Raw genomic sequence first — 24,967 nt, 5'->3', positions numbered from 1 at the left:
GGAAAGGCATGGTCTCGGCTTCCAACCAAGACCAATCACCCTTCTATCCTGGATACTTTCCAGTCAGATTTCACACCCAAAAGGACAGCAGGAACCAGTTTCTAGGCCTCCTTCAAAGTGAGGCCTGACATTCTCCCAACAGCAGGATCCGAGAGCTCCCCAGAAAGTCTCACTTTTTGTCTCACTGGTCTGCAGTACCCCCTTTTCCCATCATCAGGACCGTGATTTCCCAGTGGGAAGAAATTTCTCTCTTTCTTAGCCAACTATGATTGGCTAAAACCAATCAACAGAGCTCATCCCCTGGACATGGTAATTGGCTCTTCCAATCCAAGAAGATGACTTGTCTGCTGGGGTTCTGGGGAATACCTCCTCTTCTTTCTTGCGTGTCACTACTTATAGAGACTCGCTCTGGTTCTGAGGAAGTGAACAAGGAAGGGAGCCCTGGGAGCTCCTGGCAGCAGCCTCCAGGACCACGAAGGGGAAGGAAGCACTTGCCTAGGAGTGACATCGACCTGGAGGGAGCATAGCCAAGTAATGGAGAGAGCGGGACTGAGTCCTGGCCCCATTGTCCAGGCCTTGTTTAAGACACACTTGGAGCCATTTCCCTGGGCTGTTGAGTTACACGAGTCTATAAATTCCATTTGTGGTTTAAGCCGGTTGAAATTGGGTTTTCTGTTCTTGTGGCATAAAGAAACCTGAGTGTTGTGGGTACTAGTGTTCTTTGAGGCAGATGGTAAGTAAAAGACTGGGCTGTGAGACAGAACTGGGCTTGAATTCTACCTTCTATCACTTCAGAGCTGTGTGACCTTATAATAAAGTTTTACTTCACTTTTTGGAGCCTCCTTTTTTTCATCTATAAAATAAGGCTAATCATCCACAATGTGGTTGTGAGGACTGAAGGAGTTACTACATGCCAACAGTCTAGAAGAACACCTGGTACATAAGCACTCAACAGACACTGGTTGTCATCAAAATCAGTCAGTTTACGTTGCCAACTATCTTTTGCTTTTGGCTTCCCTAACTGCTGTGTTCCTGTCCTCCTCATCTCTCTGTTGAATGCCTGCAATGCCTGCAGGACAGAGTTTCTCCCCTTTAGGTGGACTGTTTCCCTTATCTCAGCTTTCATTGCCTTCTTCCCTAGACTGCTAGTTTTCAAAGTTACCACCATAGTTCCTTATTTCTTCAGTGTTGCTCTCAGAAGTCTGTCCTTGCCAGAAATATAATCCAAACCACTCCTTCCAGGAGCTCATAGACCCTCCTAACAACACTGAAGCCCTAGGGCTTGCTCCCTAGCTGGTCTCCCTTTGTTGCTGCTTCTTTTTATGCCCAAACACCAACACCCCACCGACACACGTCCACTTAAGCCTTGGTGACCACATCTGTTTATTTTATTAATCCAAATCAATCGCAGCTGATTTTCCAAAGAAAATTTCTCAAGACTGTGCCAAGTGCTTTCTTAACATCCAAGTCATAATGTTTGCCTCTCAAGTAGGAATGAAAACCTACCAGGGAAACTTTATTAATAATGAGGAATTCTGTCTCAAGCCCTAGTGGTAATATTTCCCATAGTCTCTGCAGCTTACATGTTTTATATAAATATATTTACTATAAACAGAACCCTGATGGCACAAACAGCTAAGTGCTTGGCTACTAACTGGAAGGTTGGCAGTTCAAATCCACCCAGTGGCTCTGCAGGGTAAAGACCTAGTGACATGCTTCGGTAAAGATTTCAGCCTAGAAAACCCTATGGCGCAGTTCTACTCTGTCACATGGGGTCACGAGTTAAAAGCAAGTCGATGGCACCTGATAACAACATTTATTATAAATATACTGTACATGTTTCATTTGGAGGGGGAGTCATTGCTTTGACTTTTCACTTTAAACTTAGACTCTTCCTCTGTTTTTAAGATGCCTTTGTTATAAAAGGTAAGAAAAAAATTTACAAAATTCAACCACAAGAACAATTAAACAAATGTAAATAAAAACACCATTTTCCTATCTTTCAACTGGCATGTTTTCTTAGATGATAATTCCCAGCGCTGGTGAGGCTGTGGGAAAAATGAACTCTCTGCCAATGGGAGTATAATTTGGAATAATTTTCTTGATGGGCAATTTGGAATATATCAAAAGCCATTAAAATGTACATTTCTTTTGACCCAACAATTCCATTTCTAGTAATTTATCTTAAGGAAATAATTAAGAATGCTATCAAAGCATTGGTCATAACAGTTACAAATTTTTTGGCAACCTAAAAGTTCAACCTACCAATTTGGTAGAAAATTATGCATTAAAAAAGATGTAGAAGAATGTTGTATGAGATTTCAACAGGTTGTAAAGTTTTTTTAAAAGCAGATAAAATACTATTACAAAGTGATCATTTTTTAAAGGTAATATATACAAAAAAAACAGGCATAGAAAAAAGACAGAAAGTATATACAACATTACCAGTAGGTGGTAGTATTATGGGTGATTCTTTTTTTTTTTTCTAAGTTTGTTTAAATTTTATGAAATGAACATGTGTTACTTGTGTGTATTTAAAGATATTTGAAAGTAATCTAAGACCCACCTGAGAGACTACTTCCCTTGTTTTCTAGGGGCCTCAACTTTCCAAACTAGGGGCTGGGGGTTCAGCAGCAGGGCAGGAAATTCCCTTTCTCTCCTCTCACCCACCTTTTCACAACCTGAAGCAACCACTTCAAAGATGGTGCCTTTCCTCAGCAGCTCTGGTTTTGTGGGGTTTGTCACCTTTGCCTCTCACTTATCATCAAGAGAGCTGCAAAACCCTCATCTGGCTATCTTGTTGACATGTCTTCCTTTCCCAGGCTCTCTCGACACCCACTGTGTCGGGGCCCAGCATTCCTTACCTGATGGAACACGTTTCGGCCCTTCTTTTCCAGTGACAGAGGCTTATCACTGAAACAAAGTCTTTCCTTTCCACAGGTTTCTCTTGTAGAGGTGCAATTCCTGGGCTCTGTGAACTTATTTCACATCATGGTCTGCACAGTTTAATGATTCTTCCTGTGACACCACCCTGAGCATGTCCCATTCTTTGAGATGAGTAGTTTTTTACCCTAGTGAAAAGCATGCCATTTCTCTTCTGCAAGCAGTTTTTCCTCAAAATGAAAGTGGCAATGCCTGCTCTGTGAGGGCCTTGTGAAGAGGGCTTCAGAAGCAGGCAGTATCTGATGGATTAAACATGGGGAGAGGTGTTTACAGCCGAATGACCTGGGTTTGAATTGAATCCTGCCTCCACCACTGGCTGTATGACCTTGAGCAAGTTATACCACCTCTTTATGCCTCAAATTTCATTATCTGCACTATGCAGCTACCACCAATAATGCCAGCTACCTTGTAGAGTTGCTGTGTGGATTCCTTGAGTTTACATATACAAAGTGCTTAGAACCGTGCCTGGTACATAGCAAGCACTCATTAGTATTATTACCATTATTCTGAAAAGTTGGTAAAGTGTTCAGTAAACGATGGGTTTCATCCTCTCACCCTCCTCCAAACTAATGGCAGTGATGGTTGGCCAGACCCTACTGAGGACTAGTGCTGAGGTTAAGATTGGGTTTTTGACACAGGTGACCTTAAAACACTTTCCCATATAACACTGCACATTAGAGAAATACAACCCCAGGACAAGGTTAAGGGTGGTTTGGTTTTTTTATTCCAAAGCACCCTGCACATACCTCTCCTCACACCCTTACACTCTGTTGTTTGTAACTGCTTGATTACTGTTGATCTCGCCCACCTTTCAACTACCTCGTCACCTGTAGGTTCTCTGTCTTTTCATCTTTGTATCTCTTTCCTGAGCACTGAGCCTGATTGTTGTGAGGACTAAATAAGTTAAAGCACTTAGACCAGAACCCAGCAGATGGTAAGCACTTTATAAGTACTATTTTCTCCATTTTACAGATGAGAAAACTGAGACCTAGAAGTTAAGTAACTCGCTCAAGACCCTATAGCTTGTAACCAGGGCTGGGATTCAAACCTAGGATGTCTGGTTTCAGAGTCTTGTCTTTATAACCCTTACACAGCACCTGTGACAGAATAAGATCCTACCCCCAACTACCACCTTTCCCCTGCCCAGTCCCCCGGCCCCCCTCCCCCAGCCACAACCTTCAACCTCTCTCCTCTATATTGGTATTTAGACATGTTCAAAACTTCCCATTAAATACCATAAACAAAAAGCCCCCTTTCAACCCTTTATTTCTCTCCTCCCTTTCTTTAAGGGCCCCACTTCCTACCTGGAATGTTCCCACCAGTCAGCTGACACAGCTTTCGTTAAAGTCATCAAACATCTACACATTTCTAAATCCAATAACCTCCTATCTCAGCAGCATTTGTCACTATTATCAAGAAGTCCTTCCTTCTCTTGGCTTCCAGACACATCCTACTTCTCTTCTTCCTCTTCCATTCCTTTTTATCTTCTCCCTCAAACAGTTTCCCATCTACTCCCACGCTTTTTTTTTTTTTTAACGATTCTGCCCCAAACCCTCATTACAATTTTTAAGAATTTTTTTTTATTGTACTTTAGATGAAGGTTTACACAACAAACTAGTTTCTCATTAAACAGTTAGTACACTTACTGTTTTATGACCCTGGGTAACAGCCCCACAACATGTCAACACTTCCTTCTCGACCTTGGGTTCCCTATTACCACCTTTCCTGTCTCCCCTGCCTTCTAGTCCTTGACCCTGGGCTGGTGTACCCCTCTAGTCTTGTTTTGTTTTATGGGCCTATCTAATCTTTGGCTGAACTGTGAACCTCAGGAGTGACTTAACTACTGAGCTAAAAGGGTGTCTGGGGGCTGCTCCCATGATGTTTTAATTATCATCCATTTGTATCTGTCAGGTCTCTCTTCTGCGCTCTAGGTGCAAATACCCAACTACCTGGTGCACATCTCCAACCGATGTTACTTAAAAACCAAAAACCAAACCCGTTGCCAGCGAGTCTGACTCATAGCAACCCTATCAGACAGAGTAGAACTGCCCCTCTTAGTCACCTAGTGCTGCTATAACAGAAATACCACAAGTGGGTGGCTTTAACAAAGAGAAGTTTATTCTCTCACAGTCTAGTAGGCTACAAGTCCAAATTCAGGGTGCCAGCTCCAAGGGAAGGCTTTCTCCCTCTGTCGGCTCTGGAGGAAGGTCCTTGTCATCAGTCTTCCCTTGGTCTTGGAGCATCTCAGCACAGGAACCTCAAGTCCAAAGGACGAGCCCTGCTCCCAGCACTGCTTTCTTGGTGGTATGAGGTCCCCCCTCTCTACTTGCTTCCCTCTCCTTTTTATCTCTTGAGAGATAAAATGTGGTACAGGCCACACCCCAGGGAAACTCCCTTTACATTGGCTCAGGAATGTGACCTGGGAAAGGGTGTTACAATCCCACCCTAATCCTCTATGACATAAAATTACAGTCACAAAATGGAGGACAACCATACAATACTGGAACTCATGGCCCAGCCAAATTGATACACACATTTTGGGGGGGATATAATTCAATCCATTACAGCCCCATAGGGTTTCCAAAGAGCACCTAGTGGATTCAAAATACCAACCTTTTGATTAGCAGCCATAGCTCTTAACCACACCACCAGGGTTTCAGGAGGTTATTTCGGCACCTCAAATGCAGCCAGTCCAAAACTGAGCCTGTCATTTCCCCTTCTCCCAAACTGTCTCTTCCATTTCCCCATCTGATTGTTTCTAGTCACCCAGCTGCTCAACAGAGAGGGTGGGTAATCTTGATTCCTTCTTCGTTATAACCAATCAGTCACCAAACCCTGTTGATACCTTCTTAATAAATACCTTTTGATTCCACCAACTTCTCTCCATTCCCACTGCCATCATCCTAGTGCACTTAGACAAGACCAACAACCTCTTACACGGATGGTCTCTAGGTACAGTACGCTTTATGACCCTAAATCCATTTTCCACAAATGGACTCTTCCTCCAACCAAAAAAAAAGAAAGATCTTAGTCACTCTGTTACTTAAAACTATTGCCTTCTGGATGAAGGGCAAACTTCTCAACTCAGCTTGCGAGGGCCTCTATGATCTAGCCTCTGCCTGCCTATCTCGGCTCATCCTGAAGCACTCTCCCTTCAGTAATGCCGTGTAGCCATGCTAGACTCTATGCTATGCTGGACTTCTTTCAGTTTCTCAAACTTTCTGCTGTCTCTGTACCTACACACGTGGTGTCCTGTCTCTTATTAGCCTAGCTTTACCAGCCCTTCACTTCTCAGATGCTATTTCATCCAAAAGGTGTTTTCTGACTGCCTCCCACCATGCCTTACATTTCCCTGATCATGCCAATGACTGCATATTATTCCGTCTGCCTTCCCAGCACACTAGAAATTCCAGGCAGGCTAAACCACTTTTGTTTTGTCCACTATTGAATCTCAGCTCTGAGCAGTGGTTGGCACACTGAGAATGCTTAGAAAATGTTTGTTGAATGACTGAATCAACAAAAAAAAAAAAGGGGAACAACTAGGAGAAGCAATATATTTTCAAGTGTGTTGTTGTCTCTCTACCTTGCATCACAGACTACCTCCCTGTCCTGTCTTCTCCATCTCTTTCCAAGCACCTCCCTCGCCCAAAGAGTTAGTGCTTCATTCTTTCATGAGCCCCTACCCACATAAGCTCTTTTCAATGTGGGGTTTCAGCAAAAGCTTTCTGGAAGGATCACATTTCCCAAAACAGCCTTCGTAAGAATTTTTTTTTTTATTATTATTATTTAGAAATGCAGTTATATACATAGAACAATTAAAATTAAATTAAACTTTATACAAATATTAAAATACTATCTTCACAACCACTGCAATGTACAGGATACCAAAAAATATATATATATAAAATAAAATAAAGCAAACCCAAACTGATTGTGTGACATCCTGCACAGAGTCAATTATGCATGTGTTGTTTTAAACCATTATAGACGAGTACCATTCTGCAGAGGATTCATAGTGGTGCAACAGAAAGAAACCAGGGCAGGGTGCAGTGGGCTTGCTCATCTCTTCTCCCTGTATGCCAATCTGCGTGCTTTGCCCCTATGCCCCCTCCAGCTAGCTCTGCTGCTTGGCAGAGGCTTCCATCTAAGGGTTTTCATTCAAAATTCCACTAGGTTTTCAACTGAAAATTAAGAGCTGCTGCTTCCCAGCAAAGCTGGGCCTGCTGCCTCTCCCTCTGGGGAACCAGCTACTGTACCACTCAGCCCAAACATCTGCCAAGCAAAATACTCTCTAAGCCCTTCACTGGGGCACCAGTAATGACTGCCCCTAAGCTGGCAGCCAGATCCCTGGAGAGATGCTCCCAGCCTCACTGTCCTTGGCAAGCACGCCTGAAATCAAGCTGTGAAATTTGTATGCCACTCCCCTTCTAGGTCCTTTTTTCTCTTTGGGGTGGGGAGGGGGAGCCAAGGATGTAGAAATGTTTGCAGCATATTCCATTCTCTATGCAGGGATGTTCCCTGGAAACAGAGGCGAAATTGTTATATAGGAAGCAAGTGGTTTGAGAGCTCAGCTGGGATTGGGAGAGGAAGAAAGGCCGGTGCTATCTACCCTTGTGCTACCACTAACGAAGCAGGAAGAGTATACCTTTGTCTCTTTGCCAGCTAGCTTCTCCACGGAACTTTAAAGCTGGGGGTGGAAGGAGGAGGGCGAGGTGAATGGGGAAGACACTATTAGTTTAGGTTTTATTTTAAAACGGAGTGTTTGTAGAATGTACATTGAAATGCCTTATAAAACCAAACAAACTCACAAAGTGGCCAGGACTCAGTCCATTTCACAGTTCCTACCTAGTGAAATGGGAGCACAGACACAAAACACAGAAATGGTCAAAGATAGAGCCGACCTCCTAAACTAAGGCATTGAAAAGGACGGAAACTTTAAGTGATTTTCACCGTATACTGGCCCTTCAAAGTCGCTAGCAAGCGACCGCAAGTCACCAGGATATAAAACCTGCATTGAGTCAGCTCAAGTGTGCAAAAAAGAATTTTTTTAAGAGTCCTTTGGTGCTGACCTTTTCTCCTGGACAAAGCCTTCTCTGGACTCCCCTAGAGGTCAGCCTGGGAAAGCCGAGTTGTGGCCAGTTTTTCCCCCACCTAGGATCCTGAGCAGCGTCCTTCCTAAGAGGCCTGCCACCTGCCTTTGTCTCTCAGCCAGGCCCCACCACAAAGCAGCTGCGGAGTCCCTAATCCCTCTGCAAGGGACAAAGCCCAGAAGCTCGAAAAACAGCAGTGCATGGCTGCCGGTTAAGAAACTGCTTTGGGGGAAGGAGAAACAGCCACGGGAAGCTGGCCTAGACCTCAGCAGCAACTCGGGACGTCAGCTCCTGCATCCGCAGGCTCACCGGAGCCTCGGGGAGGTGGGACACAGCAAAGCCAGTGACAAGCGGGGAGGAGGTGGCTGAGGCTCAGAGCTTTTCTAACTTCTTTCTTTCCTACCAGGTAGGCAAGTCTGGGCTTGTCGACCCCAGGGCTGCATTAATGGAGGGTGAGGTGGAAAGGGGCTTCAGGAGAAGGAAAGCTGAATAAACCCAAAACAAAAAGTGCAATCTCTTAAGGGGAAAAAATCAGAGTAAAAAGATAAAAAGGCAAGAGCTTCCATTTTTTTATATGCTAGAGTTCAGGCTTTGGAAGCTTGGAGAATTAAAGCTGAAGGCTCAGCAATGAGACTTAAGCTCCCCCTCGTTTGTCTCTGCGTTCTTTTTTGGAGGAAGACAAGGGCCCCCGTGGGTGGAGAGCCATGCGTGGTGAGGCAGTTGGGGTTTTGGGGGTTGTCAAGGACCCCACCCTCCAGATGGGCCCAGTGCCAGCAGTTGCTGGCAGGCACATCCCTGGAAATGGCCTCTTCTGAGGCCAAGGACAGGCCCCTCTCTAGTATGTCTCATCTCCCTCAAATGGCTGCTGTGTTCCAGCACCTTCACCAACCTGTTCATCTCTTGCCTGGGCTTTGAGCACAGCCTGAGAGGGCTCCCTGGTGGATGGGGAGAAATGCGTGGGAGTGGTTAAAGAGGCACAGCAGGCGCTGCCCTCACCCTGAGAGGAAGGAAGACTGCATGTGGGTGCCAGAAGCCAGGGGATGGTGGGGAGTAAAGTGCGTTGTGTGAGTGGAGGCAGGAGGCTGGTTGAGAGAAGGCCAGTCCCCTAATCTTCAAGGCCACCCATGCCTGAAGCTGACCCTGCTAGGTCGGCTACTGAAATTTTCCTGGGGTTTTCACTGTTTTTACCATCCCAAACATGGAGGCTCCAAGGAGGAGGAGAACAGGTGCAGCACACGGTCAGCTTCAAAGGGTCCCGGCCCCGGCGCTTCAAAATCAAAGGAAAAACAAACATTCCCTAATGCCACATCTTTCGAAGATGACAGCAGCCTGGTCGAGCTTTTCCATCTGCCTTGTCAGCAATCAGCAGAGGGCTAAGGCAGGCCCCCAGCAGAAGTACCTGGAGCACCAAGCCCCCTCCCTCAACACTGGGGCTCCTCCAAGGGCCCTGTGCCCCAGGCTTTGGTCTAAAGGTGCCTCAGAGTCCAGCAGCTTCACAACCATTCACCCACCTCAGGCCAGTAAGGTTGGGAAATGTGTGTGGACTGTTCCTCAGCCCTTCCCCAGGGTGCTAGGGCACAGGAGGGAGTCATCTGTCAGCCAGGACATGTGGAGGGGTGAGCAAGAAAGGCCAGAAGTAGGAAAAGCAGCGGGGCAGCAAGCAGCAGCCACTTCTCGGGCACAGTTACTAAGGCACGTGACCATGGTGAGGAGGATGCTCAGGACCAGGGCTCAGAGCTGCCGGCAGCTACCCGTCGCACGGCCCGTGCCTCTCAGGCTCCCTTCCGTCACCACAAACCCAGAAAGGGGCAACTTGCCCAAACTGCCAGTGACCAGATGGGCATTTCACGGCATCTCAGCAACTCTCCCGTCCCAGGGATGGCTTGTCTCAGGCCTCTGTGGGGAGCATGGAAGCCAGAGCTGCCCAAGATAAAACCCAGGAGGCAGCATGCTACTTCCCCTTACACTCCAGGGAAACAGAAAAAACCGAGGCTAGGAAGGGTGATGCTTGAAATAGGAATGAGAAGTTGCATATTAGGAAGACAATCATGATTATTCATCTTCCTTCCCTCCCTCGGGATCTTCTCAACCCAACAGAGCCAGGGGCCTAAGCCTCTGAGCTGGATTGCTGGGAGCTAAGACGGTGCGGCCATGATTTTCCAAATCCTCCATCCTCAGCCAAGGCAATGCACCGCCAGTGTCAGCCCAGGGCGAGCCCAGGGACCCAGGCTTCTGGCCCTAACAACTGTCCCAATTAGAGCCACTTGACTCCAGAGCTCTCATCTTAGATCTGCTCCTGCCCAGGACAGCAGTGCCAGCCCTCAAAGGAAACAGGCTAGACCCAGGCCCAGCCTCCTATATGGCAAGGGGCAGCAGTACAGCCACGAAGGCTTGCAGGAGAGCAAAAAGCCTGTGTGATGGGGGAACTGGACGGGATAGGGGAAGGCACAAGTAAACACAGCGGCGCTAAGGCCCAAGTGGGCTGCTGGGGGCTGCCGCCAAAGAGCTGGCTGGAGGGGACCCAGACGGCTTAGGGAAAGGAAGGGTTCAATCCAGCACATTCAAATATGTCCCTAACACAGATGCAAGGGCAGGGCCAGGCAGAAAGCCAGCTCCTCCAGCTGTCCAGCAGACAGATGGTGAGAATCTTCCTTGGGTTTCCAGCTAGGAGGGCTGCAGGCCCTTGGAGATACTCAGATACACGGGTGGTACTCAGGTATCCAGGCAAGGTGGCTGGAGAGCACAGGGTGCTCAAACCCACAGGGAGGGAGGGAGGGCAGAGGACCATTGCAGAGAGGGGAGGGGCCGGCAGCAGCCCTCACGCTTCTTTCAACAGTGGAATATCTGCAGGAAGAGAGAAAGAGAGAACAGCAGTTATCCCACGTGGGTCTCTCTACAGCACACAGGATCCCATTGCAAGGGTCCCCACACAGCCCCTTACACACACTTCTAGATAGCTTAAACCCCCCTCCTCTTTCTAGGTCTTTCTCACTCATCTTTCACACTGCCTGTGTGTTTAAATCTGAATATTCAGCCTGATACCCAAACCCCTTCTGACCAGGGTTCACCAACCTGAACCCTCCTCTCTGCTCTAGCCAGACTGGCTGGTCACTTACCCTTCTCTCCTCAATCCCATCCTACATGGCCATGAAGTCCTGCTCAAGTCCTACCTCCTCCTTAAAGCCGTCTGCCAGCTGTGTGACCTTGGATAAACCACACCCCCTCTCTGGGTCTCAGTCTCCTCCTATGTCAATAGGGATTAGGCTGATGCCTCAAGGTCCTGCCTCCCTATGGTTCCCTTGGTCCCAGACAGCTCAGGCATGGCCTGCAACAAGCTCGATTTTTTCCAACACACGTGTCTTGTTTTCTGAACCTTTCATTTTGACACAGATGCTACAATTCCTGGCTCATTATCTCTCATCTTCCCAACTGACTGACAGAGAGTGTGTTTCTTATTTCTCTGCATCATCCTTGAAACCTAACCCAGCACCTGACGGGCTCTCAAAAACGCTTGTTCGGTACAGAACAAAGCAATCTGAGGAGGAGGGAAAGGGAAAGGGCAGGGGACCGGCTTGGCTCTTTAGGGAGTAGAAGGGTTGAGACTTGCGCTTGGGCATATCTACAGTACGTGTGGTTGGCTCTCCACGGGGGTCGCTGGCTTCCACATTCAAACCTGGGTCAACTAGTAAATGGGCCCTCCCTATCTCTGTATCCAACCAAGAAAAAGAATGCACACTGCTGGTAATCAGGGAACTCCATAAACTGATCTGCATTCCAGACTTCTAACTCTTTGCTTTCAGATATTCTAAACTTTTGACACTGGCTGTGCCAAGATTCCCAGTAAGTATGAAGTTTCCTCTACTGCTGTTTTAGGGGTACTTTATGAATGCAGGCATCCTCAAAGGTGAAAAGGAAGCATCTAGCTTTATTCTGCAGCCTGAACCATACTGGGATTCCACTTAAAAGGTATTTTTAAAAGAGACAATGCCAATCCCAAAGTTAAACTCTCCAGGCTTCAGCGGGCTACATTTCTATTCTATGGCTTTTTTGCCAGAAAGGAGCTGGAACCTCCTGGAAGGCAGCAAGGCACCATGGGGTTATAAATACAGGCTTTGGAGCCAGACCTGTCTGGCTTCAAATTTCAGCTCAGCCACTTACCAGTAGGCAAGTGACTTACTCTCTCTGAGCCTCAGTTCCCTTATATGTAAAATGGGGATGGTAATGATAGCTCTTTAAAGTGTTAGAAAGCAAAGATGTCACCTTGAGGACTAAGGTGTGCCTGACCCAGGCCATGGTATTTTCAATTGCCTCATATGCATGCGAAAGCTGGACAATGACAAAGGAAGACCAAAGAAGAACTGATGCATTTGAATTAAGGTACTGGCAAACAATACTGAATATACCATGGACTCCCAGAAGAACGAACAAATCTGTCTTGGAAGAAGTACAGCCAGAATTCTCATTAGAAGCGAGAATGGTGAGACTTCATTTTATACACTTTGGACATGTTATCAGAAGGGACCAGTCCCTGGAGAAGGACATCATGCTTGGTAAAGTAGAGGGTCAGAGAAAAAGAGGAAGACCCTCCGTGAGATGGAATGACACAGTGGCTGCAACAGTGGACTCGAATATGGCAATGTTTGTGAGGATGGCGCAGGTCTGAGCAGTGTTTCGTTCTCCTGTACATACGGTCACTGTGAGTAGGAACTGAATCAATGGCTCAAAAATAACACAAAGGTAACAACGACAACAACAACACCTACGTTGCAGGATCACTGTCACGTTTAACTGAGATACTGCAAGAAAACCAGTTAGCACGGTACCTGGCACCTATTCCTATTTAAAGTGAAGTAGCTGTCTCATCTGAAAGAGAAACAAGGCTCCTGTATTCTCTGTAATATGATCCCAAGTCTCCTTGTTACTCCTGGCCTTTAGGGAACAAAAAAGTATAAGGGGACAGGAGCCCCTGTCCCCGACCAGCTGTCCACCCTTTGGTTTGGCGCAGCTCTGTGGCCATGAACAGTCTCTTAGGCTCCAAACTATCAAAATTCACCGGCAACAATGAACGGTCTCCCTACAAAGGGCCCATAGCCCTCCCCGGAGTTCTGAGGGGAAGATCCTATTTTGTAGGAAGAGAGAGAGACCATTTTTCCCGCCCCAGGTGCTATTTTTCTTTGCCCCAATGAAGTCAGTGGGGGGTCATTATTAGAGAGGCTCATGATCCTTCCACACTGTCTGCAAGGACCCTGAGCAGCTCACAATTTCCAATCAGCACAGGCCACCTACCATCTGTGTACTCCTCTGACGTGAGGGATAAAAGGCTTTGTATATCACTGCTCTCAGAGTCTGGGGCTTCTTTGTGTGTGGGGTGGCTGTTTCCTGAGCCGGCCACCCAGGAAGAGGTGGTTGCCTGATGCACCATCACAGTCTCTGAGCCCCGAGAGCCCCAGGCTTCACATAGTCCAGAGTGGCCTGGGGCCTCGTCCTCTCCACCTGCAAATGAGCAGGCGCCCTGGTCCTGCAGCTGCTGCTCCCTCGGCATGCTCCTCCCGCTCGGCTCAGACCCTTCTGAAAGCACAATCTGCACTCTGGGGTCAGCGGGTGGCACACAGTGACCGGAACAGCCATACACGGCCTCTTCATACGACGGCAGTGCAACCTGGACGCCATCCACCATAATGGAGACCTGGTCTCCAGACACCCCCTGGTCACGCCTGGATCCAGAGAAGGAAAAGACAAAAGAAGACTTAGAATAAATACCACAGATAATAGCACTAAGTGCTTTACACGCTTTATTACACTGAATCCTCACCTGAGGCCTTAGAGATAGAGATTCACCAAGATAGCAGATGAGGTCCAGAAACGTTAAGTAACTTGCCCACAGTCACACAGCTGGTAAGGGATGGAGCTGGGATTCAAGTGCAGCTCCCCCTAATTCCAGAGACTGTGTGCTTAGCCTCTGTATACACAGCACTTGGTTCTGTGCAAAACTAGGAACCTAGATACCTGGAAAGAAAGCTATTCATTCAGCACAGCTAGGATAGGAAAGTGAGGGACGCACTGTGGTCTTGAAATGGGATACTGGACTGGAAATGAGAAGAAATTTGCTCTTTTGACTTGGCCACTGTTTTTTTTAACTTGTTAAACTATTTTAAAACTACATGTGAATTATAACACAGAGATGGAAAAGTACACACAGAAAAATGCACAGCTCACTGATTTAACCCAAAGGTAACACTGCTGTGTAACTCCTACCCAGGTCAAGGAACAGAACTCTGCCAGCACCTTAGACGTCCCTGAACCTGCCCCAATCACTCCTCACCCCTAAAAGTAACCACTTGCCTGATTTTCATGGAAATCACTTCTCTGTTTTTTTATTTTAACAGTGTTACTACCTAAACATTACAGTTTAGTCCTGCATGTTTTATCTTTATATGAATGGGCTCATACAGTAAATGTGTGTGTGCATGTATCTTGCTTCTTTTGCTCAACATTATGTTTTTAAGATTTATTCATGCAGACACCTTTTTGGATCTCTGCGTGTGTGTGTGTGTGTATATACACACCTATACACACACACCTTTTTCTGAATAATTTGAAGTTGAAGACATTACTTAGCATGCATTTTCTAAGAACAAGGAAATTCTTCTTCTGTATAACTACATTATCACACCTGAAAAATTTAACATTGGTGTAATCATACTATAATACGAAATTTCCCTACTGTCCAAAAATATACCCATTTCAGCTGCTGTCTCCTTTGCTTCAATTCTGGACCCAATTAAGGATCACGTGCTGCATTTAGTTATCATATCTGTTTTCATCTCCTTTAATCAAGAACAGTCCACTTTTTTTTTTTTTTCTTTCATGACATTTACATTTTTTGAAGTGTCCAGGCTGGTTGTCTCATAGAATCTCCCACAATTTGTATTTGTCTGAAAGTGTCCTCAGGATTAAAAAAATTAGATTTGGGTTAATTTTCCCCCTAGATTTTCACTTGTTATTTTTAATTGTGGTCAAATATACATGATATAAAATGTGCCATTTTAACCATTTTCAAGTATACGATTCTGTGGTATTAATCACACTCACAATGTTGTGCAACCATGGCCACTATTTGTTTCTAAAACTTTTCATCTCCCCAAACACAACTCTGTACCCATTACGCAGTAACTTCTCATTCCCTTTCTCTCAGCCCAAAGTAACCACTGATTCACTTTCTGTCTCTATGCATTTATCTGTTCTAAATATTTCATATAAATGGGATCATACGATATTTGTCTTTTAGCGTCTGACTGATTTTACTTAGTATAACAGTTTCACGGTTCATCCCTGTCGCCTCACGTGTTAGAACTTCAACCCTTTTTACAGTGGAATAACATTCAGTTGTATGTACAGACCACATTTTGTTTATCCTTTCATCTGTCGATGAACACTGGGTTGTTTCCACCTTTTGGCTACTGTGAGACTGATTTTTGCCAAGAACATTACACAGGTGATGTTCTTTGGTGCATCACATCAGAAGATCCATGGAGTCTATTGCTAGACCATATTGTTGTTTATTGTTATTGCTAGGTTATTGTTATTAGTTCTCAATTTCCTCATCTGTTCTTGGAAATAAAATCTCTACTACCCAACTCAAATGGTGTATACACTGTGAAGATGAGAGAAGTGGCACCACAGCAGTGCTCAGCAATCTCTGGAAGGAAGGGAAGCGTCGACGGCAAGGTGGCACGGAAAGCGGTGTGCATACTGGCATGCACAAACATTATTATTCAAAATATTTGTTGTTGTTTAAAAAGTAACATGTGTATATGATACAAAACTTAAACAAGGTAAATACTGAAAACCAAATCTCCCTTTTACTCAAGTTTAAGTCAAAATCAACCAGTTACTTTTAATAGACTTACTAGTTAACTACAGGGGGTAAGAAGGGGAAGGTTTCCTAACTTAGATAAAATACAAAGCAGATCAGTTTGAATTTATGTGGGAATAGCTAATTCTTTCAAGTAAAGAGTCCACTTCAAATCCTCTTCACTCTATTGTTTACCAACCTTCAAAAATAACTGCTACCCTAAAAACAGAGAGATCGCACATTGCACACGGAGACTAACTGGAGCTTGGCCCTTGCATTTAAATTCCAAACAGAAGCATGTTATTTAATGTGTTTTAGTTTGGTACTTCGTGCCTGTGTGTTATGACAGTGACTGATGAGCAGGACATGCGAGACTGTGAGTGAATATAAAACTCCTGAGGGAATGAGGACAACCCAAGCAATTCCAGAAGCCACGATGAGCTAGGAGAGAAGTCCATCATAAGGGAGGTACTCTGGGCCAGGTCCCCACCACCTGCCCCCCACTGCACCCATCCCAGCCTGGGATGATTTGTGGCTAATGCACAAAGTGACAAAGACAGCAGGAAAACTCACTTCTTCTATTCCCAGTACAGTGTCGTGCAGTGGATCTCAAACCTGGCTGCACAATAGAGCCACCTGGGAAGCTTTTGAACAAATCCTTATTTTCCAAACCAAATAAATCAGAATGTTGAGGATGGAGGCCCAGGTGTTGGTATTTGTTTTCAATTCCCCCAGGTGCCTCTATGTGCAGCCAGGATTGAGAACAAGGGGTACAGGCAGTGGTTCTCGAACATGAGCGTGCATCAGAATCATCCAAAGTGTCTGTGAAAACCTACTGCCGGGCCTCCAGAGGCTCTCCTTCAGCAGCTCTGGGATGGAGCCTGAGGACGTGCGTTCCTAGATGATGCTGATACTGCCGATGTGGGTACCACACTTTGAGAACCACTGATGAAGTGGCTTAAGAGTTACAGAGATTTGGGTTCAAATTTCCGTTCTGCCATCATCTAAAGATATGACCTTAGGTGAGTGCTCAGCCTCTCTGAGCCTCAGTTTCCTTATCAGCAATGTTCCTGTGGGGGTTAAGATAATGTATACAAAACAAAGAACGCAGTCCCAGGCACGTGCAGAAGTTGAGTCCATGGCAGGGCTCTCCCCTTCCCCTGGGCACACACAGACCAGCAGAGGCTGGCGGGCCCACCAACAACCCTCTGCCAGTCAAAGGCCAGCCCCCAACTATGCCTGCAAGGCTCACCTGCTGTGATGGAAAGACTTCAGCTTCGGCTGCAGCAGCACAAACAGCACCACAAGGAGGAGAATGAGCGCCACGGAGCTGGCAGTGGATGCCACTATGGACAGTGTGGGGGCCCCAAGTGACGTGTGGGCATCTTTGTCTATGGAAACAAACCATCATCAGAGGCATTTTTTATCCAGACACATGAAACATGAGCTGCATAGATCTTGTCAAACGTCCACTTGCATGGTGCCATACAGAGACATCCTACAACCCGGGCCATTTCAGGAATAACAGTGTAGAGCAGTCCACGCACACATGGTGCTTCTGGAAAGGGTCCACACTTCCCTATCCTGTCTCCTAAATAAAAAAATCCCTTCACTTCTGGCCTTTGAGATCCACGTGACACCCAAACTCATTTAACCCTAGAGATCTTACCTTCATAAAACACTTCTGATCCTGTCCTCAGCACCAGGCTGGTAAACAACCACCATTTAAGTGGGTGCGTCATTCGACCATCTTAAAAGTTCCACCCATGTTTCTCGCCATGTGAGTCTAAAAGATTGGGCTATAATAAGCCCCTGCCCGCTAAGGTCCTGGAGTTTCAGTTGTAAATTCCAGGCTTAGGGCCTTCTTTGGGGTATCACATGCTCTGGTCTCGAAGCCTGAATGTGAAGCACAAAAATGTCTGTATGACACACTTTCCAGCAGGCAGCTGGGTTTTCCTGTTGTGCAAGACAGGAGAAGACAGGAGGGGAAGAGGTCTCTGTCCAGCTGGACTGTAGCCCCGTAACAAAACAGTCCATATTTCCATTCAAGGAAAAATAATAAAAAGAGAAACCAGAGAAGGTGTTAGCATTGTGCTCACTGCATTAGAAGACCGGTCAAAGATCGTCAGCACTTAGCTAGGCAGACAAGAGATCCTGAGCATCAAAGGGATTTTACACAGGAGGGTAGATGCCTCAGTGAAGTCACTGAGCTGCCCTGCGGCTCAGCTGAAACGCAATGGGACACACACCAGCAACCCCAAATGTCCTTCACAAAGATAAAGAATCTCAAAGGAAGGGAGGCTGAAGGCCACCAAACAGGGTATACTGCTCCATAGCAAAGGGTGCTCTGAGGAAGCGTGTGTCACTTCCCACGAGTGAAAAGAAAGCAGAACCCCCACAGCATCCCTTTCCCATCTGCTAGACTGACCCTCATTGAGATGGCAGCTAATCTCCATGGCTGGTTTCCACTCGCCATTCTTACACGTCAGGTACTTGTAATCCCCCTTCAACATGTAGCCTTCAGCACACAGGTACTCAATGACACTGCCCGCCGTCAGGGGGTCTCTGCAGGGCCGGGGGTGGCAGATATAGCCACCATTCTCTGGCTCTGGAGGCCGGGGACACACTGCAAAGACAAAGAGAGCAATGGTACACTGTGAGGTTGTCCAGTTACATAGAGGGAGACAGCGCCAAAGGCCTCACCTGGAAACACAGGACAAAGAGCCATTTCCTTGGAACAGCTGTTGGCCAGACCCTGGAGATTCAGGTTTCCGCTGACAGAGGGGAAAGTCCACTAGCTGGCAATAGGGGAAGTCTGGCTGCTTGCAGCACCTCTCCTCTCCCCCCGCCCCCCCCCATGCCTGAAGAGAATTACATCCATAATTGAGCAATAGACTCTGACAACTTCTTGATCTATAGAGAACTGAACATAATATGGTCTTAATAAAACTTCCCCAAACACATCATGAACACAGTGAAAGGCTGTAAAATACTGTTAACCTGTGAGGGGGAAATGTTAGCCTTTTTTCCAATATCAATGCCACAAAGGGATTCCATGGTATAATAAAAATGTGTGTTCTCAGTCTCAGAGGGAATTTCGGATGTACTCCTTGGGAGGTTTCCCTGGTCCTCTGTGCATCCTCCATTTACTGACTAGTCACTGGTGTCACTCTACCTCATAGTAAACCCCACATTTTTTGTTCAGGTAGGACTGTCTAGGTTTAAAAATACCTTTACATACTACCATTACTCCTCATGAAGATAGGTCCAATGAAATTAAGGCGAGGTAAATGCCAGACCTGGAATCAGAGTCAAGTCTGATTCAAAAACTTGTGCTCTTTCCACCGGCAGATACTGCTTCTGTCCCGTGAGCGGAGTGGGCTTTAAGGAGGGGTATAAGTGTCAAGGTACCTCCCCTTGAAACAGGTCAGTTAGGGAGATGGGGGTGGGGTGCCTAAGTGCAGCCTAATGAAGTTGCAATGATGAGAAGTCAGAGGAGCTGGGAGGACTGAGCAGCCCTAGGGAGAAGGGCAGCCTCTGATCCCACAGCCTGCTCTTCCAACCATAGTCAGACACTGCAGAATTCAATCCCCCAGGCACCAGGTTGCTGGGTGTGCCCAGTCCACACAGGAGGGACACAGTGGGGGACCAGTGTTCGGAAGACTGGGCAGGAGGAAAAGACATGCTGACAGGATGGCCAGGCTCCCACTAATTTCACCTTTTCAAAAGCCTGGCTAATACGAGACCAAAAGTTTTCCAAAGGAATCTCGATTTTGCTGACAAATACCCTCTTGCAGCCCTACCCCTCATCGTGAATATAATAAGGACATCTCTGTGAGAATAAGGACTGTCGGTTTCTTTTTTTTACTTCCTCTAACAGGACTGGAGTGCCTGGGAGTCACACCACTATGCCTGGGATGGCCCAACATAAGGTGTTTCCCATTCATAAGGCTGAGTGCCTGCTCATGCAGATGCACCCTGAGACACACAGCCTTGAGCACCGAATACCACTTCCCTTCCATCTACAAATAGCCATCAAGCGAGCTGACTGCCAGCCAGGCTGAGGGGGATATCAAGTCAAAAAGACATGATGTCCTCCTACCTTCAAGCTGCTTATAATTGAGATGGGAAAAAAGGACTCCATTAAAAAAAAAAAAAAAAAAGCTGCTAAAACAAAGCGGAGTAGGTGCCACAGGGATCCAGAGAAGTCTGGGAAGCTCCTCTGAGACCAGTAGATGGGCCCAAAAAACCCCCTTCTGAGGACACATCTTCTCCCTACACTGCCCACCTTTGCCTAATGTCTGGAACAGGAAGGAGACAGGCATAAACATTCCTTCTGGTGCCTTTTTAACCTGTGACCAAGTAGTTCAAAGAGCTGGCCAGCTGGATGTCCCAAGAAACCTCAGCAAGCTGCTTCGTCCTTTCACTTTCTCTCTCTTGTTCAGGGTACAGGACAGCCACAGATCCCCTTGACTTATTCCCTGGATCCCCTTGGGCTCTGTCTAATTGGCTTGTTTCCTCCACACAGCGAATGCTGAGCACTGCAGAGCAACTTCTGAAAGTGGGCAGCACCACACATGGGCCCACTAAGCTGGGAAAGATGGTCCAGAGGAAGAGTAAGTGGTTCAAAAGTCACTCCCTGCTTTGCTGGGGTTTTCTGCCCATAAAACCCACATCTGCACAGAGTCTCTGAGAGGGACCCTGGAGGTCATCTAGCACTCATTTTTATAGGTGAAAAAGTGAGGTCGAGAGAGAAGTATCTTGCAATCAATTTAATTTCAATTCAACTAATATTTATTGATTACTGTGCTAAGCTCTAAAAAGGTATAAAAAAAAGTACTTGAAATACTGGAGCCAAATAGGGATATGACAAATAAGCATACACAATTTAAAAATTAGTTTTCTGTATGGCTTTGGGGTTTTCCATCTTGTTTGGGGATACCGTCCCTACTCCGAGGTTATAAACATACTCTATTTCTTTCTTGTGTTTTATGAATTGGGGTTTGTTATTTAAATAATACTTTTTTTGTATAAGAAACATATGTACATGGTATAAAATTCAAAAAGGAAGAAGGGTAGACAGAAAAAAGTAAGCCCCTCTCCTGTACTCTAGTCACTCAGTTCCTCTCCCCAAAGGTGCTGCACCAGTTCCTTCTGTATTCTTCCAGAGATTCACTACATGCGGATTTTTTCTATGTTATGTCAAAGAATGCCATTAGTGCCACAAGAAAGGAAGCTCAAAGTGGCGCGATCACATCTTGTGTGGGGAGACTAAGGCTCCACAGAGGAAGCAGCACTTCAGACGGAGCTTTACTCATCAGGAAGGGAGGTAGCAGTCTGAGGCAAAGGCACTGAGGCAAGAAAGCGTACGTCAAACCCAGAGAAAGTCAAGTAGTCCAGGTTAGCCAGGTTGCAATAACATAATGAGGAAAATCTGGATGAAAAAAAAAAAAATGTGAAGGGCAATGAAACCATTTTGTAGAGGGCCTTGAATCCAACAAGAGGATTTTATACCGTATCCAAAGGAAGAGGGGAGCCTGGAAGGTTCTTGAGAAGGGCACCATCACAAGAAGATCTAAATTTGGTATAAGATGAAGTAGAGCCAGACAGACGCCTTAGGTTATGTCAATAGTATAGCAAGCCTAGTACAGTAAAATAAATCCAGTACAAAAAAATTCTTTTATGTTTATTTTTGAAGGTTTCACAAAGGAAAAAAGCTGAAGTATGTCAAGGTCAGCATTGCTAAGAGGCTGCCCCCAGTTTAAGGCAGAGCACAAGAGAAAAATCTGGCCCTCTTGTCTTGACAAAGAGCAGGGTGAGAAGGTTCTGACAGAGGGCAAGTGTTTGGAGGGACCCAGTCAGTGCTGCCTGGGGTTAACAAGAAAGGGAGGGACATCAAGGAAGAGCAAAACCCACTAGACAGATCAATCTCCCCATGGTTCGTGGAAGCTGTGGTTCTGGGTGAAGAGGCTGACCTAATCTGCGCACCAGGCCTCTCTACCTGACAACCCCAGGTCGCAGAGGAAGTTTCAAACTCTGATAAAACCCCAGGAAGGCAATGAACTCATCTGATTTGGCAATGCTGCACAATTTAAAGAAGGGGGGCGGGGGGTCAGAAGATAGAAAATTTACTGGAAAAAAAAATCAATTAACTCTCCTTAGCTTCCTCTGCTCTCCATCATCTCCCACACCATTCAGCCTCCTGTGAGCACGGGAAGCCAGAGCTCCAGCACGCAGCAGGCACTCAGTGAGTGTCCATTTCCAACCAGCTGGAGAGGATGCAGACGGAGGAAAAGCAGAACGATCTGGCTGACCCTTTCACCTCAGAGTCACCTCAGCCTAAAGCTCTTAGTGGAAGTCACATAAGATCACTCAGTCAGCCCTTGTAAATGTGTTTTGCTTTTGTTGTTTTAAGGGCCAGCCTTTCAGTAGAAAAAAAAAAAAAAACCAAACCCATTGCCGTTGAGTCTATTCCGGCTCATAGTGACCGTGTAGAACAGAGTAGAACTGCACTACAAGGTTTCCAAGGAGAGGCTGGTGGATTGGAACTGCTGACCTTTTGGTTAGCAGCCAAGCTGCTCTTACCATCAGGGTTTGTCAGCAGGAAGAGGTGAATTAAAACAAACTTTTATAAAATTCCTTAACAAACAAGTCAAAACAAGCTCTGGCAAAGGCCCTGGGGCCTAACCACTCAGTTTACGAAACTGAACAAATACTCAAGCCCTTTAAGGTACGGAAACCCTGGTGGCGTAGTGGTTAAGTGCTACGGCTGCTAACCAAAGGGTCGGCAGTTTGAATCCACCAGGCGCTCCTTGGAAACTCTATGGGGGCAGTTCTACTCTGTCCCATAGGGTCGCTATAAGTCGGAACTGACTTCACAGCAGTGGGTTTGGTTCTCGGTTTCTAAGGTATAGGGAGTAAAGGTCTGCATGGCATGCCCAGGAGCCTCAAAGGGATTAGAGCTGAGTAGGGAAAACCAAACCAGGTACCGTTAAGTCGACTCCAACTAATAGCAACCCTACAGGACAGAGCGAAGAATACTGAATATACCATGGACTGCCAAAAGAATGAACAAATCTGTCTTGGAAGAAGTGCGGCCAGAATGCTCCTTAGAAGCAAGGATGGCGAGACTGTGTCTTACATACTTTGGACATGTTGTCAGGAGGGATCAGTCCCTGGAGAAGGACATCATGCTTGGCAGAGTACAGGGTCAGCGGAAAAGAGGAAGACTCTCAACGAGGTGGACTGACACAGTGGCTGCATCAATGAGCTCAAACATAACAACAATTGTAAGGATGGCTCAGGACCGGGCAGTGTTTCGTTCTGTTGTGCACAGGGTCGCTATGAGTCGGAACCGACTCAACGGCACCTAACAACAACAACAACAGGACAGAACTGCCCCACAGAGTTCCCAAGGAGTACCTGGTGAATTCAAACTGCTGACCTTGTAGTTAGCAGCCACAGCTCTTAACCACTAGGCCACCAGGGTTTCCTGAGTAGGGGAAGCAGATATTACACATCTAATGCAAGTAGTGCTCAGCTGCTAACCAAAAGACTGCCGGTTCAAAACCACCCAGCGGCTCCTAGGGAGAACGATCTGGTGATCCGCTCCTGTAAAAGACTGTTGTTGTTAGGTGCCATGGAGTCGATTTCAACTCATAGCTACCCAGGTGACAGAGCAGAACTGCCCCATAGGGTTTCCTAGGCTGTAATCTTACGGAAGCAGATCACAAGGTCTTTCTCCTGAAGAGAAAAGAGGTTTCTTCAAGCACAACAAACCAACTCTGCAGATGTAATCACCAGGAACACAGCTGAGGCAACATTGTACATTTTCCTAGTTGGTGCTTTTTTTTTTTTAATATTTTATTGTGCTTAAGGGGAAAGTTTACAAAGCAAATAGGTTCCCGTTTAACAATTTCTACGCAAATTATTCAATGACATTGGCTGCATTTTTTCACAATGTGTCATCATTCTCATTCATCCCATTCTGGTTGTACAATTTCTAGTAGTCTAGCTTCCCTGCCTCCTTACCTTCTCATCTTTGCTTCAGACTAATTTTTGACCATTTGGTCTCACGCAGATGATTCTCTTAAAGGAGCTCACTATTCACAGGTAATACTGTTTATTCTATGCATCAATCTGTTATTCAGCTAATCCCAATTTGGTTTTAACACCATAGAACAATTAGAGTAGGCCCTCTACAGCCAAGACTCTCCATAAGGGGCACAAAGGTAAACATGACAGGACCATGCCCTCAAAAACCTTACAATCTAGAAAGGACACAAATCAGACTCACCACATTTCTAGTTCTCAAGAGCCACACGGGCCTACTGGGCAGCACAGATTTTCACAAAGAGGAGACCCTGGTTAAGAGTCAGAAGATACATCTGGGGATGGGAAAATAGGGTTTAGAACCACAACATGGGACATGAAGAAGCCCTGGCGGCACAGTGCTTAAGAGCTCGGCTGCTAACCAAAAACCTGGCAGTGCAAATCCCCCAGCCTCTCCTTGGAATCTACTCTGTCCTATAGGGTCACTGTGAGCCGGAATCAGCTCAGTGGCAATGAGTATGGGGCATGAAATAGGTTAAACGACAGATGTGGAAAGAAGACAGGCATTTCACACGAGGGTCCCTTCATTTTATTTAGACAAGCTCTATTTATGTGCCTGCTCTCAAAACCCTTTCTTGATACATGAAGTTATAATTTTTACTTCTAGCCCTCAGGGGTTTATTAGGAGCAGAGAGAGACAAAAGTAGAAGGTGAATACAGAACAGCGCAGATTCCTGCGCCTCAGGCTTTTGGTGGGACCAGGCCAACAGGCCAGACGGAGTTCAATCACTCAAGAGCTACTCAACAGCTGCTTCTGTCCAGGGCTCCTCCTGGCTTTCTGCCTTCCTGGCCCCCAACTCAAAGAGTAAAAAGTCTGAAATAGGCTGCAGTGAGAGGGAAGAGAGACAATTTCTCATGCCATTTGCAATCTTCCTCTCCTATGAGACAAACCTTCCCAGCAGTCAGACAGGAAGCCCATTGTCCAGCCAGGACTCCTTTCCTCATGAGAATTTCCCACACCCTGGGG

General features: G+C 46.2%; 1 protein-coding gene across 7 annotated transcripts in view; it reads right to left on the bottom strand.

The window, feature by feature from the left end:
* Positions 1 to 6,718: 6,718 nt before the first annotated feature.
* Positions 6,719 to 24,967, bottom strand: part of SUSD6 (sushi domain containing 6) — a 102,541-nt gene continuing 84,292 nt past the window's right edge. For 6 of the 7 annotated variants that reach the window (XM_049897327.1, XM_049897330.1, XM_049897326.1 and 3 more), the window contains 3 exons: positions 18,317 to 18,514; positions 17,141 to 17,279; positions 10,896 to 13,747 (listed from right to left, as the gene is read on the bottom strand). In XM_049897327.1, the coding sequence (XP_049753284.1) occupies positions 13,249 to 13,747; positions 17,141 to 17,279; positions 18,317 to 18,514 (836 nt within the window). In that variant the 3' untranslated portion in view covers positions 10,896 to 13,248. The other variant, XM_049897333.1, reaches the window with a different exon arrangement.

This window comes from Elephas maximus, chromosome 10 (assembly GCF_024166365.1).
Source record: "Elephas maximus indicus isolate mEleMax1 chromosome 10, mEleMax1 primary haplotype, whole genome shotgun sequence".
NCBI classification, from domain to species: Eukaryota; Metazoa; Chordata; class Mammalia; order Proboscidea; family Elephantidae; genus Elephas; species Elephas maximus.
The sequence above is the reverse complement of the archived record's forward strand: the minus strand, read 5'-3'. Positions and strand labels throughout refer to the sequence as shown.